The sequence below is a fragment of the Camelus ferus genome, chromosome 7 (genome assembly GCF_009834535.1).
Source record: "Camelus ferus isolate YT-003-E chromosome 7, BCGSAC_Cfer_1.0, whole genome shotgun sequence".
Lineage (NCBI taxonomy): Eukaryota > Metazoa > Chordata > Mammalia > Artiodactyla > Camelidae > Camelus > Camelus ferus.
This window is the reverse complement of record NC_045702.1, coordinates 74,330,608-74,349,203: the sequence shown is the minus strand read 5'-3', so window position 1 is coordinate 74,349,203 and position 18,596 is coordinate 74,330,608. Positions and strand designations below refer to the sequence as shown.

Here is an 18,596-nt window from a genome sequence, read left to right as displayed (position 1 = left end):
TACCCCCAAATTTTGCAGTAAGGATAAAACTTAAGGTGAAAGATATGAAAGTTATTTTGAAAAGTTATAAAAGGTCTATACTAAGGCTTTATTATAGACTACTCTGATTTTAGCTTAATGCTTTTAAGTAATTCTCCCCTTTCTTAGGTTGATTTTGAAAGTTTTTGAAATAGGTAGTATCACTCAGCTGTGGAATGGTTCCTGCAAGCGGACGGCAGGGCAATCAGCTGAGTACGAAGTTTTAAGACTTATGCCAAGAGACTTAAGATGACTATTCTAAGAGGGTGATTTTTAATGAGATTTGGAGATTCTGGCAGCTGCATAGAAATTGGCCTCTGACCCCTAAGTGTCTCAAGCATACAACAGGAGAGACCTATAGAAGAGGCAACTGCTTCCTAAAGGAATAACACCTGCATAGGGAAGGCCAGGGTAAGGAGAAACACACCCTGTTATGTTCTCTGGAAACCAGGCAGAGTATTTAACTGTCAAAGCTTACTCCAAAACTCCTTGAGTAAAATCCTCTTGTACAAGAACAGGAGACATATTTGTTCATTATGGGGAGACAAATTTTATAGTTACATAAATGAAAGAAAAGGGGTAGTGTTAGAAAAAGCGGGCTTCTGGTGCACGGTGGGGGCGAGTACAAGTATTTATAACTGGCTGGCATATCATACCATACGCGAAGGCAGGGCTGGGGTCTGCGCTGACCCTGTGGTGCATCACATATTCAGGTGCGTGACTGCACGCTTGCTATGGTAGGTCCTAGTGCCTGACATTGGCAGATCTGCACTGATGGCTCCTAGGGCCCAGAACCTGAGGGACACCAGAGTGGGTGGCCAACATTCCTGCAGCTAAGGTGGGGACAAAGGCAGCATCAACAAAGAGTACTCTGTAAGCTCGCATAACAAGTGACAGACAACATCACAGAGGGCATCACCCAGTGGACATCTCCTGTGGACTCTTCTTCCCAGCTGAAGCGCTTCAGCCCGGCTAGCTAAAGCACTCCAACCCTGCCTACCACACACCACAGCTCAGAAATGGGTCTAGAAACCTTTATTTCAGCAACAGGGGAGCAAACTCGGCCCCTGTCAAGGCTGTGACAACCACAGAACAAAAAAGGAGACCCCGCTCAACAACAATCAGGGAGGGGCCTTGGCTCTGATCACAATACCAACCACACTCACAATCAAAGGGATAACAGCCAACACACACAGAAGAAAGATGTGGCAAATATCCATAATAAGCACAGCCCTCACAACAAAACTTAGTGCACACAGCCTACTCAGGAATGCTCCCACTTTAAATAAAAACAAACAAACAAAAAATAAAACAGCCCTTCAAGACAACAGTAGATAGCTAACACTCCTAAATCCATGGAGCCAGGGAAATGTAAGTAAAATGAAGAAGCAGAGGAATCACTCCCAATTAAAAGAACAAAAGAAGTCCCCTAAAAGAATGAACAATGAGATAGACATTGACAGTCTATTAGATCATGACTTCAAAAAGGGGTGTAAATAAGGGGTGAAGGAAATAAGAGACTATGAATAGAGACAGAGAATATATATATAATATGTATATTATGTATATGTATAATATGTGTAAGAATGAATGTATTCTTGCATTCTTATATTATGGTTCTGTGTGTGTATTTTAATTCTTACAAATGATACTGTGCTACACATCTCTCTCTTTCTTGTGTCTGACGATAGCTCTAATGGTGCCTCTCTAAGTCAACTTTTCCTTCCAATTCCTTAATCATAGAGAGCCCCAAGTTTCAGTTCTTGGTCTACATTTCTTCTCATCATGCCCTCAGTAATGTCACATAGATCATAGCTTTAAATATCACTTACAATAATGAGTGTGTGTGTGTGTATAGATATATATAGAATCATTACATATGTATATGCATAATACACACCCCATTAACATCACTGGACAGATCTTCCAGATAGAAAATTAATAAGGCAAGAGAGAAACTAAATGATACAATAGAACAGTTGGACTTGATTGATATTTTCAGAACATTACATCTCTCCAAAATAGAATACACATTCTTTTCAAGTGTACATGGAACATTTTCTAGGACAGATCATGTACTCGGGCACAAAAGGAGTCTCAACAAATTTAAGAAGATAGAAATTATTTCAAGCATCTTTTCTGGCCACAATGCCATGAAACTAGAAATCAACCACAAAAAAACAAAGGAGAAAAAATGACAGCATGGATATTAAACATCCTACTAAAAAAATCAATGGGTCAATGATGAAATCAAAGAAGAAATTAAAAAATACTTTGAGACAAATGACAATGAAAATACAATCACACAAAATCTATGGGATGCAGTAAAAGCAGTCCTAAGAGGGAAGTTCACAGTGATACAGGCCTTCCTCCAAAAAGAACAATCTCAAATAAACAATCTAACCTACTAGCTAGAAGAACTAGAAAAAGAAGAGCAAACAAAATCAAAAGTCAACAAAAGGAAGGAAATAATAAAGATCAGGGAGGAAATAAGTGAAATAGAGATTAAAAAAAACAATAGGAAAAAAATCAATCAAACCAAGAGCTGTTTTTTTGAAAGAATAAACAAAATTGACAAACCTCTGGCCAGGCTCACCAAGAAGAAAAGAGAGAGGACACAAATAAACAATAAGAAATGAAAATAGAGAAATAACAACCAACACCACAGAAATACAAAAAAAAAAAAAACAAAACATGAGAATACTATGAACAACTATATAGCAATAAATTGGACAACTTAGAAGAAATGGACAAGTTTCTAGAAACATACAGTCTATCAAAACTGAATCAAGAAATAGATCATTTGAACAGACCAATCACTGGAAGTAAAATAGAATCAGCAATAAAAACCTCCCTGCAAACAAAAGTCCAGGACCAGACGGCTTCCCTGGGGAATTTATCAAAAATACAAAGAAGAACTCACCAATTCTTCTCAAACTCTTCCAAAAAATTGAAGAGGAGGGAATGCTCCCAAACTCATTCTATGAAGGCACCATCAGTCTGATACCAAAGCCAGATAAAGACACTACTGAAAAAGAAAACTATAGGCCAATATCGTTGATGAATACAGATGCAAAATTCCTCAACAAAGTATTAAGCAAACAGAATCCAACAACACATAAAACACATTATATACCACAATCAAGTTGGGTTTAACCCAGGGACACAAGGATAATTCAATATGCACAAATCAATCAATGTAATACATCGCATCAACAAGAGAAAGGACAAAAATCACACAATCATCTCAAGAGATGCAGAAAAAGCATTTGATAAAATTCAACACCCATTTATGAAAAAAAAACCCTCTAACTAAAGTGGGTATAGAGGGAACATATCTCAACATAATAAAAGCTATTTATGACAAACCTACAGCCAGCATAATACTCAATGGTAAAAAGCTGAAAGCCTTCCCCCTAAAATCTGAAACAAGACAAGGATGCACTTTCACCACTTCTATTCAATATAGTATTGCAAGTCCTAGCCATAGCAATTTGACAAGAAAAAGAAATAAAAGGGATCCAAGTTGGAAGAGAAGAGGTAAAACAGTCACTATATGTGGATGACATGATACAGAAAACCCTACAGGCTCCAAACAAAAACTACCAGAACTGACAAAAGAACTTGGCAAGGTAGCAGGACACAAGACTCACAACAGAAAACAGTGGCATGTCTTTACACTAACAATGAAGTATCAGAAAAGGAAAATAAAGAAATAATCCCTTTTAAAATTGCATCCAAAAAATTAAAATACTTAGGAATAAACTTGACCAAGGAAATGAAAGACTTATACATGGAGAACTATAGAACACTGATTAAGGAAATTAAAAATGACTTAAAGAAATGGAAAGATATCCCATGTTCTTGGATTGGAAGAACTAATATTGTTAAAATAGTCACACTACCTAAAGTAATCTACACATTTAATGTGATCCCTATCAAATTACCCAGGGCATGTTTTACAGAACTAGAACAAATAATTCTAAAATTTATATGGATTCACAAAAGGCCCAGAGTTGCCAAAGCAATATTGAAGAAAAAGAATGAAGCTGGAGGAATAACCCTCCCAGACCTCAGACAATATTATAGAGCTACAGTAATCAAAACAGCATGGTATTGGTACAAAAACAGACATATGGATCAATGGAACACAACAGAGAGCCCAGAAATAAACCCACAAACTTTTGGTCAACTAATCTTTGACAAAGGAGGCAAGACTATACAATGGAGAAAAGACAGTCTCTTTAGCAAATGGTGGGGAAAACTGGACAGCTGCATGTAAATTAATGAAGTTAGAACACTCCCTCATACCATACATAAAAATAAACTCAAAATGGTTTAAAGACTTAAATATTAGACAAGATACTATAAACCTCTTAGAAGAAAACATAGGCAAAACATTATCTGACATAAATCTCTGCAATGTTCTCCTAGGGCAGTCTACCCAGGCAATAGAAATAAAAGCAAAAATCAACAAATGGGACTTAATTGAGCTTATAAGCCTTTGCACAGCAAAGGAAACCATAAGCAAAACAAACAGACAATGAACAGAATGGGAAAAAAATATTTGCAAAAGATGAGACTGACAAGGGCTTAATTTCCAGAATATATAAACAGCTTATAGAATTTAGTAAGGAAAAAAACAAACCACCCAATTCAAAAATGGGCAGAAGATCCAAAGAAGCAGTTCTCCAGTGAAGACATACAAACAGTCAATAGGCACATGAAAAAATGCTCAATATTGCTAATTATCAGAGAAACGCAAATCAAAACTACAATGAGATATCACCTCACACCAGTCAGAATGGCCATGATTCAAAGTCCACAAATGATAAATGCTGGAGAGAGTATGGAGAAAAGGGAACCCTCCTACACTGTTGGTGGGAATGTAGTTTGGTGCAGCCATTGTGGAAAACAGTATGGAGATTCCTCAAAAGATTAAAAATAGACTCACCATATGATCCAGCAATCCCACTTCTGGGCATATATCCAGAGGGAACTTTAATTCAAAAAGGTACATGCACCCCAATGTTCACAGCAGTACTATTTACAATAGCCAAGACATGGAAACAACCTAAATGTCCATTGACAGATGACTGGATAAAGAAGCTGTGGTATATTTATACAACGGAATACTGCTCAGCCATAAAAAATAAATGCCATTTACAGCATCATGGATGGACCAAAGGATTGTCATTCTAAGTGAAGTAAGCCAGAAAGAGAAAGACAAATACCATATGATATCACTTACATGTGGAATCTTTTTTGAAAAAAAGACAAACAAACTTATTACAAAACAGAAACAGACTCACAGACAGAGAAAACAAACATGGTTACCAGGTGGGGAATGGGGTGGGAAGGGATAAACTGGGAGTTCAAGATTTGCATATACTAATATATACATAAAATAGATAAATAACAAGTTTATACTGTATAGCACAGGGAACTATATTCAATATCTTGTAGTAACCTATGCTGAAAAAGATTATGAAAAACCAATATATGTATGTTCATGTATGGCTGAAGCATTATGTGTTTAAGAGAGTAAAATCCATGGCTTTTCCTTTCTGTTTGGATTTGACTATGTGATTCAAATATGTACCATTCCTTTAATAAGTTTAAATATGGTTGTTGGAGTTTGTGCTCATGAACTTTCTGGCTGTTGTTAAGCAATTTCATAAACTTTATTTTTAGTTATGAAAATGCTCATATAACTGCATATGGTGAAAAATATTAAATATTATAAAAGTTGCCACATTGCTTTACAGTTTCCTCTACTTAATAATTTAAAATACACACAACTACATCAAATACACTAAGATGTGAGTTTCACCCAAATTCATACAAATTTTGATTTCAAGAAGGGCAAACTAAAAGGAGACTTAGAGATATCCCACAGAGCTGACTTTTTGTTTCTTAAAGAAGGTAAAAACAGACAGAACACTAAGTAAGTGAAATATTAACAAAAGAGACTATTATAAATCATATTTGGAAAAATTCATAAGAAGTGACTTCACCTAATCATAAAAATACAATCCAATAGATAGGTCTATTCAGTATTGTATAATTTAACTGTTCCAGGAGTAAACAAGTAAGGTTGGAAAGAGAATCCATAAAATAACTATATAGTACACCATTATAAAAGTAAAAAAATCTATCTTATTACATCAGGCTATAAAATGGCTGAATGTTTCTCCCCCTCAGTGCATTGTCTTAAATTTAAAAAAAAAAAAATCAAGAATCAGTGCAATTGCATCATATTTACAATGTGTTTTATTCACAGCTTAAACTTACATTGATGTCACAATAAGTACTAAGTAGAAAACATGTTATATGAGAGCTCTCATACAAAGAATTCTAAAGTAAGTGTCTCCTTTTACCTATATCTTTGTATAATTTCTTCTTTTTGACTTTGAGTGGAAACTATGAAAATGACATCATACCATATTGCATTACATGTCAAAACAAAGATTATCCTGGGTAGGACTGTCTCAATTCTCTGAGCTCTTTAAAAGCAGAGTTATCACAAGCTGCTTGCAGTAAAAGAGCAGAGATATTCAAAGCATAAGAACTGAATGGATTATTGCTGGCTTGAAGATGGAGATGGCCTCTAGAAGCTTAGAGTGATTGCCTACTGACAGTCAGCAAGTAAACAGAGATCTCAGTCACAAGGAACTGGATTTTGCCAACAATATGAATGAGCTTGGAAGTAGATTATTCTCAAATCATCCAGATGAGAACTCAGCCTGGCCAAAACCTTGAGTCCAGCCTTGTGGATGCCCTGAGCAGAGAACCTAACCACACTGAGGTCCTGACCTACAGAACTATAAGCTGATAAACAGCTGTTATTTTACTTAATTTTTTTCAGCTTTATAACTAATTGTATTAAATTTTTTTTAAATGAGTTACTTCGATATACAATATTATATGTTTCAGTTGTACAACATAGTGACTGACAATTTTTAAATTTATGTTCCATTTATAGTTATGATAAAATATTGGCTATATTCCCTTTGTTGTACTTATATCCCTGTAGCTTATTTATTTAATACATTGTAGTCTGTACCTCTTAGCCCACCACCCCTGTCTTGCCTCTCCCTCTCCCTCACTGGTAACCACTAGTTTGTTCGCCTGTGAGTCTGCTCCTCTTTTGTTATATTCACTAATTTGTCTTATTTTTTAGATTCTACACATAAGCAGTATCATACAGTATTTGTCTTTCTCTGTCTGACTCATTTCACGTAGCATGATGTCCTCCAAGTCCATCCATGTTGCTGCAAATGGCAAATTTTCATTCTTTTTTATGGCTCAGTAGTGTTCTATTGTATGTATATATACTTCTCTATCCATTCATCTGTTGATGGACACAGGCTGTTTACAAGTAATGGCAATTGTAAGTAATGCTGCTACGAACACTGGGATACAATTATTTTTTTATCTTTTTGAATTCGTGTTTCTGGGTTTTCCTTTTTTTTTTTTTTTTCTTTTGGCTATATACCCAGGAGTGGAATTGCTGGGTCATGTGGTAGTTCTATTTTTAGTTTTTTGAGAAATCTCCATATCCTTTTCCATAGTGGCTGTGCCAATTTACATTCCCATCAACAGCATACAAGGGTTCCCTTTTCTCCATATCCTCACTAACATTTGTTATTTGTAGACTTTTTCATGATAGCCATTCTGACAGGTGTGAGGTGATTGTTTTGGCTATTTGAGGTCTTTTGTGCTTCCATAAAATTTTAGAATTATTTGTTTTTAGTTGCAGTTTTGATTTGCATTTTCCTGATTAGCGATGTTAAGCATCTTTTCATGTGCCTGTTGGCCATTTGCATTTCCTCTTTGGAAAAAAAAATGTCCATTCAGTTCTTCCGCCCATTTTCTAATCAGGTTGTTTGTTTTCCTGATGTTGAGTTGTTAGAGCTGTTTATATATTCTAGATATCGGTCATATCATTTGCAAATATTTCCTCCCATTCAGCAGGCTGTCTTTTTATATTGTTGATTGTTTCCTTTGCTGTGTGGAAGCTTTTAAGTTTAATTAGGTCCAGTTTGTTTATTTTTGCTTTTATTCCTTTGCTTTAGGAGACAGATCCAAAAAATATTGCTATGATTTATGTCAAAGAGTGTTCCGCCTCTGCTTTCTTCTAGAAGTTTTACGTTTTCTGATACTACATTTAGGTCCTTAATCCACTTTTAGTTTAGTTTTGAATATGGTGTTAGAAAATATTCTGATTACATTCTTTTACATGTAGCTGTCCGGTTTTCTCAATACCACTTATTGAAGAGACTGTCTTTTTTTCCACTGGATACTCTTGCCTCTTTTTGTCATAGATTAATTGACCAGAAGTTTGTGGGTTTATATCTGGGCTCTCTATTCTGTTCCACTGATATGTCTGTTTTGATTATTGTAGCTTTGTTAGTGTAGTCTGAAGTTAAGGAGCATGACTTCTCCAGTTCTTTTCTTCTTTCTCAAGACTGTTTTGGCTATTTGAGGCCTTTTGTGTTTCCGTAAAAATTTTAGAATTATTTGTGTTTTAGTTGTGTATAAAGTGTCCTTGGTGTTTTGATAGGGATTGCATTGAATATGTAGATTGCCTGGGTAGCATGGTCATTTTACAGTATTTATTCTTCCAATCCATGAAATGGTATATATTTCCATCTAATTTTGGATTTTGTTTGTTCTTTTTCTAGTTTCGATAGGTTGGGTTTTTCCTTGTTTTCTGAGGTAGGCTTGTATTGCTATAAAGTTCCCTTTTAGGACTGCTTTTGCTGCACCCCATAGATTTGGGGTCATTGTTTTTGTTTTCATTTGTCTCTAGGTATTTTTAAATTTCCTTTGATTTCTTCAGTGATCCATTGGCTGTTTATAGTAGCATATTATTTAGCCTCCATGTGTTTGTGGTTTTTTGCAGTTTTTCTTCTTGTAGTTGATTTCTGGTCTCACAGCATGGTGGGAAAAGATGCTTGACATAATTTTAGTTTTCTTAAATTTACTGAGGCTTGTTTTGAGGCCCAGCATGTGATCTATCCTGGAAAATGTTCCATGTCACTTGAAAAGAATGTGTATTCTGCGGCTTTTGGATGGAATGTTCTATATCAAACAATTAGTTCCATCTAGTCTAATGTATCATTTAAGGCTCGTGTTTTCTTATTGATTTTCTCTCTGGATGATATGCCCATTAATGTAAGTGGGGTGTCCAGGATACCCCAGGGTAAACAGATGTTATTTTAAGTCAGTAAGTTTGTAGTAATTTTTTACAATAGAAAACTAATATAACAGCTAAGTACAAATTCTGAAAAGACTTTCTTAAGACAAGTCACCAGTATTCATTCCAATTTGTTGTTTTCAACATTTATAGGGATAGTGTTATTTACATTTTTATAGTCACAGACCTACTTATCATTGTTAAAAATTAGAAATACAACTCAAACCATTCTTAGTCCTTCAGTTTCAGGGACTGAAACCAGCTTTGACTTCTAAAAGTTACAGTGCCTTTTGGGGCATCAGCCTTAATCCACTTTTCATGTTTGCTTGCTTGATTCATGAGCCCTGAAACACAAAATTGCATAAAGTTATATCTTTATTGACACGAACAATATTTGACTACATAGATCTTAACAATACATCTCTAAAACTGCAAAACACTTTGGAAAAGCAAATATCTTAGTAAAGACAGTCTGATTTGGAAAAGAGTTGCAGAGGTTATCTGGGCTTGTTCTTTCCTTTCATTACCTCAGAACAACTCTGAAAGGGAAGCTTTTTTTTTTTTTTTGTATTCAGGTTTTAAAAAATATTTAGGTACAACTGACAAAATAACACACGTATTTAAAGTATGTAATGTATTAAGTTTTGACACTTAAGTAAAAGTCTGTAAAACTCTCTCTTCAATCAAGATAATATATGCATCACTCGTAAAAGTCTCCTTGTGCCCCTCTGTAATCTTTCCCTCCTGCCCCTCTCCTCCTGTCACCTCTACACCCCCACCCCCAATCCCTCAACAATTACTCAACTACTCGGTTATCACTATGGATTAATTGAATTTTTAAAATTTTAACAAATGGAATCATAGAGTATGTACAGTATGTTGTATTTTAAAAAAAACAATCTAGGTTCTGTCACTCAGCATAATTATTTGAGGTTCATTCACACTATAGCATGTATCAGATAGCTTCCTTCCACACATGCTGATTAGTAATTTGTTGAACGGTCATGGGCACGCTGTGTACCTCCTATCTCTCTGGAACTCTCTCTTGTGAACTCTAGCATCCCTGATCTCCTCCACTTGATGAGTCTGTTGGATTCTGCCTGTGTTACCCCCTTCCTGCCCCACAACCTGGAAACTCTCTCAAGGTGACAGGCTATGGCAATCATAGAGCTCACCTGGTTCGCTTCCCATCTCTAAGTCTTCTAGCTGTTTATTTTTTTTTTCTTTCAATCAAGGTAATTAAGGTGTTACACCTCTCCGGAGTTCCACGGCAGTTCTGTACTTAAGAAACCAGTCAAATCTGAACTGAGGAGAGTTGTGAATACACTTTCTCAACTCATAATATATATTTTCTTTGCTGAATCCAAGCACACAAGTCAGGAAGCAACACTCTTCTTTTCTACAGTTTTTCTTTTTGTTACTACTGTATGATGCTCCTAGCTGCTGAAAATGTGCTTTGTACCATTCAATCTGTGTCAAGTGCTTCCTCGATACAAATTCTTCTTTGAATTCTTGCTTTTCCCCTTTAATCTGAGCCATAATCTTGTCTATGTCTTCACTGTGTCTTTCCCAGAACACAGCTACGTATTCAATGACTTCCTTTGGAAGTTTTTCTCCTACTTTTCTTGCTATATTTTCAGTATCATCAAACCCCATTTCTTATTAAACTGGTTACGATCTCTCTCATTCCAACTGGTAAATCCCTGTGTTGGAAGCTTCTCTTTTTCCTTGAACTCTTGATCATCAAAAGGTTCAACTTTGTCAGTTTAACTCTGTTCATCTTTTTGTGCCTCTGCTGCATGTAACAGGTCAAGATTTCAAGGTATATACACCCAATAGTTTTCCTATATACAGAATTTCTTTTTCTAATAATTAAACATAGAGTAAAGAACGAGAAATTCTAAATATTGGTTGTGGTAACTTTATTATTTTTTTTTATACCTTTTGGCATCAATAATAAAGCATCAGTAATAGTAAGGTTTTCCCAAATATCCAAGATCTTTTCCTTAATGTATTATTTGTCACCCAATCATGAGTTTCTTTCTTAGGAAAAGATAAACGAATCTACCTATTTCCTTCTGCAGTGGTAGAGACCATGCATAGTGCTACTGCTACTAGCAAAATGAACACACAAGTGATATTTAGCTTAGAGACAATACTCAAAAGCAAGATGGTTTATAAAGTTCCATTTAGGTTGCTTGAAAATAGCTTTATCTTGCCAATAAGTAATTTACTGAAAGCTCTGTACTTTGGGCTGAAATCTGTGGAGACTCTTACTATAATTTGTAAAGTTTATAAATTCCTTCTTACAAAAATTTTTGCAACACAGTTTGGAACTTGAGGTTGCAGAAACCTTGTTCCTTATTTAATTTCCTTTGTCAATGAAAATCAGACGGTATTCTTTTGACCAAGAAATGGAAAATAATTACCCTATCCCCATGTGGCTTGGCTTTCATTAAATGAGAGAAAAGTTTCTTCTCGGGACATGTTTTTAAAGTCTAGCATTTGCTCTCTAAATCTGCCATGTCCAAATCTACTCAAATATATAAATATCTAAGTTTGATTGATTAATTGATTTCTAAATACCTAGTTGAGAAGCATTAGTCATTATTTAACCCCAAATGCATCTGATCTAATCTGCACTAGCTGCACATAAAGACAGGGCTCCAAGGAGTAATTTGCAGAATTTCAGTCTCTTGTTTAAAAATAGACTTAAGCTTCTTGGCTAAGGTGAACTTCTCTGCTCCCCCATCCAATTACTCCCTACTCCAAACCCTATAACAGACTTTGTTTATTTACATTTAGTTCAGAGAGATAATTCTGGTGCTGCCTTATTAGGAACAGATTAAACTTCAGTGCATCACAGTTGGAGGATTCCCTCTTTTACATTATAAACATTACTGGCCACCCACCATGGGAAGTAATTTAGGGAGGGTCAAAACATATTTTAAAAATGCTAATACCCTCAAAAAGTTTACCTATGGCTAGGAAAATAAATTATACACTTATGCAATAATATAAAAATAATTACTCTGCAATCTTATTATATTTAATACACACATTTCACAAACAAAACCTCTAACACAACATACAATCCCATAACCAAATATTTTAATGTTGTCAACATTCTTTAACTGTTTATAATCTTCCCTTGACAAAAACGCAATGCAGGACATCTTAATAACACATTTTTACTGAGAAGAAAGTATTTTTGAGGTAGTTTTAATGCTGCCCATCATATTTTCTCTCAGTTACCTGGAAAAATGACAAAGTCAACAGTACATTAGGTTTAGAGCAAGTGTACAATTAGCTTTGTCCAAGAAATATTCTTAGACTCTTTCTTCCTCAAATCTTTCATGTCTAATCCCATCCACTGTATTTTTCACATCAGATATTGTACTTTCCATTTCTAGAAATTCAATTTTGGTCTTTTTTATATCTTCCATGTCTTAACTTTATTCCAATATGTGGAATTCAGTTATAGTAACTATTTTATTTTTCTTCTCTGCTAATTCTAACATCTGGGTCTGTTCTGGCTGGGTTTCAACTGATATTCTCTTCATTATGGGTCATGTTTTCTTGCCTCTTTGCATGTCTGATAATCTTTCACTGGATGCCAGACATTGTGAATTTTATTTTGTGGAGTGCTGTGTATTTTTGTATTTCTGTAAATCTTGAGCTTTGTTCAGGGATGTAGTTATTTGGAAACAATTTCAGCCTTTCATCTCTCGCTTTCATGATTTGTTAGGTAGTTCTGGAGGAATGCTCAGTCTAGGGCTAAGTGTTTCCAACTACTAAGTGCTCTATTCAGTGCTCCATGATTATGATATTTTCCAGTCTGGCAGGTGGTATAGGTATTATTCCTGGACCTGTGTGAGCCCTAGGGTCTATTCCCTCTGGTACTTTATTCTATAAACTCCAGCTGTCTTGGTCTCTGTGGACTCTCCTCATGGTCTCCTCAACTCAAGGGTCTGCTGGGCTCTACATTAGTTCCCTTTCCATGTACAACAGCCTGAAGACTCTCAAATCAGTAAGTAGGGACTCATTTTGCTTGTTTCCCATCTCTCAGTGACCACTTTCTTTTATTGACTGATGTATAGTGTCTCAGAAACTGAGTTTTTTTCCCATGTATTTTGTCTATTTAAAAATGTCTGTTATTGTTGGTTTAAGTAGAAGAGTAAATCAGTCCTCTCTACTCCACTTCTAGCCTGGAAGTTTTCTCTCATCTTTCTCTCTTTCTTCCTTTCCCCATCTTTTTTCCCTCTCCCTCCTTTCATCATGCTCTCTCCCTCTCTTTTTAACTTCTTAGTGTGAAATAATTAAAGTCTTACAAGAAATTGCAAAAGTACTAAAAAGAGGTCCTGTGAACCCATTACCCAGTTCCCATAATTTTGACATCTTATAATTACCCATAGTGCATTATCAGGAATAGGTAATTGGTTGGCAAAGTACAATTAATTAGACTATAGACTTAACTCAGATTTCACCAATTTTTACATACACTCACTTTAAAAAATGTTTTGTGTATACTTTTTTTTTAAATGTGAAAAATTTTATTACAGTTTTAAGATTAGCAACAACCCTTGGGGAAGTAGAGTGAGCATCCCATTGAAATCATACACCCAAGAGCGTAGGAATGTATAAGGTCACAGTACGTCATTTCTATAATTTTTTTTTACTTTTTTAAAACATTTTTTATTGATTTATAATCATTTTATGTGTATACTTTTATGACATTTTATCACATGTATAGATTCACTTAACCATCATTATAATCAAAATACAGAACTGTTCTATCACCACACAGGAAGTTCCTTGTGACATCCCTTTATAGTCTTTTCTTCCCTCTGTTTTCTTAACTTCTGGCAACAACTTTTCTGTTCTCCATTTCCATAATTATATTAATTCAAGAATGTTATATAAATATAATCATATAGTAGACAGTATTTGAGACTGGCTTTTTTCACTCAGCATAATGTCCTGAAGTTCTATCCAGGTTGTATTAATAGGTAGTTCCTTTTTTATTGTTGAATAGTACTCTGCTGTATGGACATATCACAGTTTGTATGACCATTTACTGGTAGGATAGTTTAGTCATTTCCAGTTTTTAGTTATTACAAATAAAGCTATGAATACTTGTATACAGGTTTTAATGTGAATATTAAGTTTCATTTCTCCAAGATAAGTGCCCAAGAATGTAATCATTGGGGCATATGGTAGTTTTCGTGTTTTAGTTTTTCTTAAACAAAATGCCAAACTTAATTCGAGACTGGCTATACTACTATACTATTTCACATTACCAACAGCAATGCAAGAGAGATCAAATCTCTCCACATCCTTCCCAGCATTTGATATTTCAGCATTTTTTATTTTAGCCATTCTAATAGGTATGTAGTAGCATCTAATTCTGCATTTAATTTGTACTTCACCAGTGGCTACTGATGTTGAACATGTTTTTGTGTTTTAACTTGTCATCCTATATATATTTTATGGGTGTACTATTTCTTAAATTGTATATAATTACACTTTTATATGTACAAATATTTTTTTCTTCATTACTGTTAAGAGTTTGCATAAGGTAAGATTTGACAGTGGTTCATTATTTCTTGAATAACCAAAAGAAATACAAACAAACAAATCCCTCCCTCCCCAGGCATCACAAACAGAATTCATGTGCTCTAAGACTGGGGCCGGCACTTTGATTTCTAGTCTAGGGGTCAGTAAGTTACAGCCCACAGAACAAATCTGGCCTGAGGCCTGGTTTTATGACCTAAGAGCTCAGAATGAGTTCTATATTTTTAAAGGGTTATAAAAAACAAAAACAAAAACTAAAAAGAATATACAACAGAAACCATATGTGCCTGCAAAGTCTAACATTTACTATCTGGCCTTACAGATAAAGTTTGCAGATTAACAGAAACAAAATATGATCTTCCTTTTTTTTTTTTTTTTCTGAATAAGCCTTAACAAAGTTGATGTCTCTCTACAATACTCCTAGAATCTTATACTTTTAACAAAACGGAGAAACAAAAATACCATAAAAGCACAAATGACCTGAAGGCAGTTCCTAAATTAATTTCCTGTCAAAAGTATTTTTAAGCATACAGCTATAAGCCTATAGCATTCTTCATCCTGCTACCAAATTTTTCATGTTGTCCTGAAGCATATCTACATGACAATTTCATGTGCTATAAGCTTAGAAAAAATTAAAACTTCAGTGTGTTCTAAAAAAAGTTATTTCTATGAGTCATATCAAAAAACTAGATTGTTTCTCCTTTAGAAAGAAGAAAAAAACTATCTCTAGATCAAAAAAGTGGCATCCTGTGGGCCTAGACTCATTGCAATCTCTTTTCCAACCTATAATCCAGTTTTCTAATATAAATCACAGTACCATTAAATGTATAACTCTCCAGCCTACAAAGAAGCCAAGAACTCCCTTCTGACTTGGTGGTTTATTTTGATCCCAAATGGATGTATTTTTACCATGCCTTCCATTTCCAGTTTGACTAAAACAAAGTGAACCCATTTTCCCTACCATGCAGACAATGACAAACAACAATCTGTGGCTGGCAACATACTTTATCTCTAATACTTTTTAATCATCAAAGTTGGGGAGCTTTTAAGACAAAAGGACTTTGTACCACATGCATTTGGGGGCTTAGAAAATGGCTTGATACACAACAGTGAGGTTTCATATGTAAGTTGATGAACCCAGTCTAAAACCTGACAGAGAAGTTAGCTTCTTCCTAAAAATATCTTACCTAAGCCATTCACTACCTGTCCAATTTGTCATAGATGGGTAGAGCACAAAACTTAGAATCAAGGATCTCTTAAGGATTAGAGAATGCACCCTAAAGAAAGAATACACAGTGTGCACAACTCTTTAGTAGGTAAATGTTTTAGCCTAAGAGAGTTACAGGCTTTCTTTTGACCTCAGAATAGCAAGTAAAATATTTGTAAATCACTTTAAGAATTATACAACATGAAGTTATTTATCAGTGACAGCAACAGCAAGGGAAACCATAGAACAAGAAATCAAATAAAATTACAGGGCTGACATCAAACCCTGTGGGGAGCCAGAGCCCTAGGGACTAAATTTTACTGGCATGGCTTCTTGCAGAAATCATGCTACAGATACAATCCAGATCTCTTAGTGGTGAGGATATTTCTGTTTCAATGTTTCATAGGCTCTGTAAAGAAGGCCCAGAAGAGCTGAGCTCAGCTGCCTATAATAACAACTCACGTATAAAGCTGCTCATTACTTCCCAAATTGGATTCCAGATTGGAAATCCCCACAGAAAAAGCAATCTGCTCTGGTTTTCTAGGCCTCTTAAATTATTCCATCCACTTGATAAATAAGGTCTGTGGCCTTTCTGAGCACCAAACGGTTTTAGAGTCAATATGAAATATGAAAGTCTCTTTAAACCCAGTAACTTGTTCATACAGCTCTCTCCAAAAGAGACTGCTGCCTTATCTCATATGTAAGACATAACAATATGTACATAAAAATAATAAAATAGGCTAAGGAGCTTCATAATCATCAATAAGGTAGGCACGCATCTTCCTCACAGTATCCATTTATAGGCTTAATTTAAGATTTTATAGAATTTTTATATAATAAACATTTATAGATAATAAAAAAATTTATTGCTAAAAAATCCTAACCATTATGTGAGTCTTCAGCGATTAACAATCTTTTTGCTGGTGGAAGGTCTTGCCTCGATGTTAATGGCTGCTGACTGATGAGGGGGGTGATTGCAGAAGGCTGGGGTGGCTGTGGCAATTTCTTAAAATAAGACAACACTAATGTTTGCTGCATTGACTGACTCTTCCCTTCACAGGGAGCACTTTGGAGCATTCAATGATATTTGATAGTATTTTACCCACAATAGAAATTCTTTCAAAACTGGAGCCAATCCTCTTAAACTCTGCCACTGCTTTATCAAATAAAATTCTGTACTACTCTAAATCCTTTGTTGTGATTTCAACAGTCTTCATAGCATCTTCATCAGAAGTAGATTCTATCTCAAGAACCACTTTCTTTGCTCACCCGTAAGAAGCACCACCTCCCCCATTAAAGCTTTATCATGAGATTGCAGTAATTCACTCACATCTTCCAGCTCCAGTTCTAATTCTAGTTCTCTTGCTATTTCTACCACATATGCAGTTCCTCCACTGAAGTCTTGAACCCCTCAAAGTCATCCATGAGGTTTGGACTCAACTTCTTCCAACCTCCTGTTAATGCTGATTTTCTGACCTCTTCCCATGAATCACAAATGTCCTTAATGACATCTAGAATGGTGAATCCTTTACAGAAGGCTTTCAACCAACTTTGCTCAGATTCATCAGGAAGATCACTATCTATGGCAGCTAGAGCCTTATGAAACTTATTTCTTAAATAATGAGACTTGAGAGTTGAAATTACTCTTTGATCCATGGGCTGCAGCAGGCTTGAAAAGAACATTGATCTCATTGCACATTTCCATCAGACATCTTGGGTAATGTGCAATGTCAATGACCAGTGATATTCAGAAAGGAATATTTTTTTTTTCTTTCTGAGCAGTAGGTAGCAACAGTGGCCTTACAATATTCAGTAAACTATGCTGTACAGATTTGCTGTCATCCAGACTTTGCCATTCCATTTACAGAGCACAGAGTAGACTGAGCATAATTCTGAAGGGCCCTAGGATTTTCATAATGGTAAATGAAGACTGGCTTCAACTTTAAGTCCCCAGAGCATTAGCCCCTAAAAAGACAGTCATTCAGTCCTTTGAAGCCAGGCACTGATTTCACCTCTCTATCTATGGAAGTCCAAGATGGCACCTTTGTACAATATAAAGCTGTTTCTTCTACACTGAAAATCTGTTGTTTAGTGTAGCCACCTTCTTTAATTATCTTAGCAAGATCTTCTGGATAACTTGCTGTAGCTTCTACATCAGCTCTTGCTGCTTCATCTTGCATTTTTTATAACATGGAGATGGCTTCTTTCCTTAAACCTTCTTAAATCCAAAGTCTGCTAGCCTCAAATTTTTCTTTAGCAGCTTCTTCATCCCTCTTCCGAATTGAAGAGAGTTAGGGCCTTGCTCTGAATTAGGTTTTTGCTTAAGGGAATGCCACGGTTGACTCGATCTTCTATCCAAACCACTAAAATTTTTTCCATATCAGCAATAAGGTTGTTTCACTTTTTTATCATTCATGAGCTCACTGGAGTAGCACTTCTAATTTCCTTAACTTTTCCTTTGCATTTACAATCTGACAAACTGGTGCAAGAGGCCTACTTCTTGTCCTATCTTGGCTTCAACATGCCTTTCTCACTAAGCTTAATCATTTCTAGCTTTTGATTTAAAGTGAGAAATGTGCGACTCTTTCCTTTACT

General features: G+C 35.4%; 1 protein-coding gene across 1 annotated transcript in view; it reads right to left on the bottom strand.

Moving 5' to 3' along the window:
- Window positions 1–8,994: 8,994 nt before the first annotated feature.
- Window positions 8,995–18,596, bottom strand: part of FAM185A (family with sequence similarity 185 member A) — a 49,689-nt gene continuing 40,087 nt past the window's right edge. Inside the window, exon 8 of the mRNA XM_032484176.1 lies at window positions 8,995–9,564. Coding sequence (XP_032340067.1) covers window positions 9,537–9,564 — 28 coding nt within the window. The 3' untranslated portion in view covers window positions 8,995–9,536. The remainder of the gene's footprint in view (window positions 9,565–18,596) is intronic.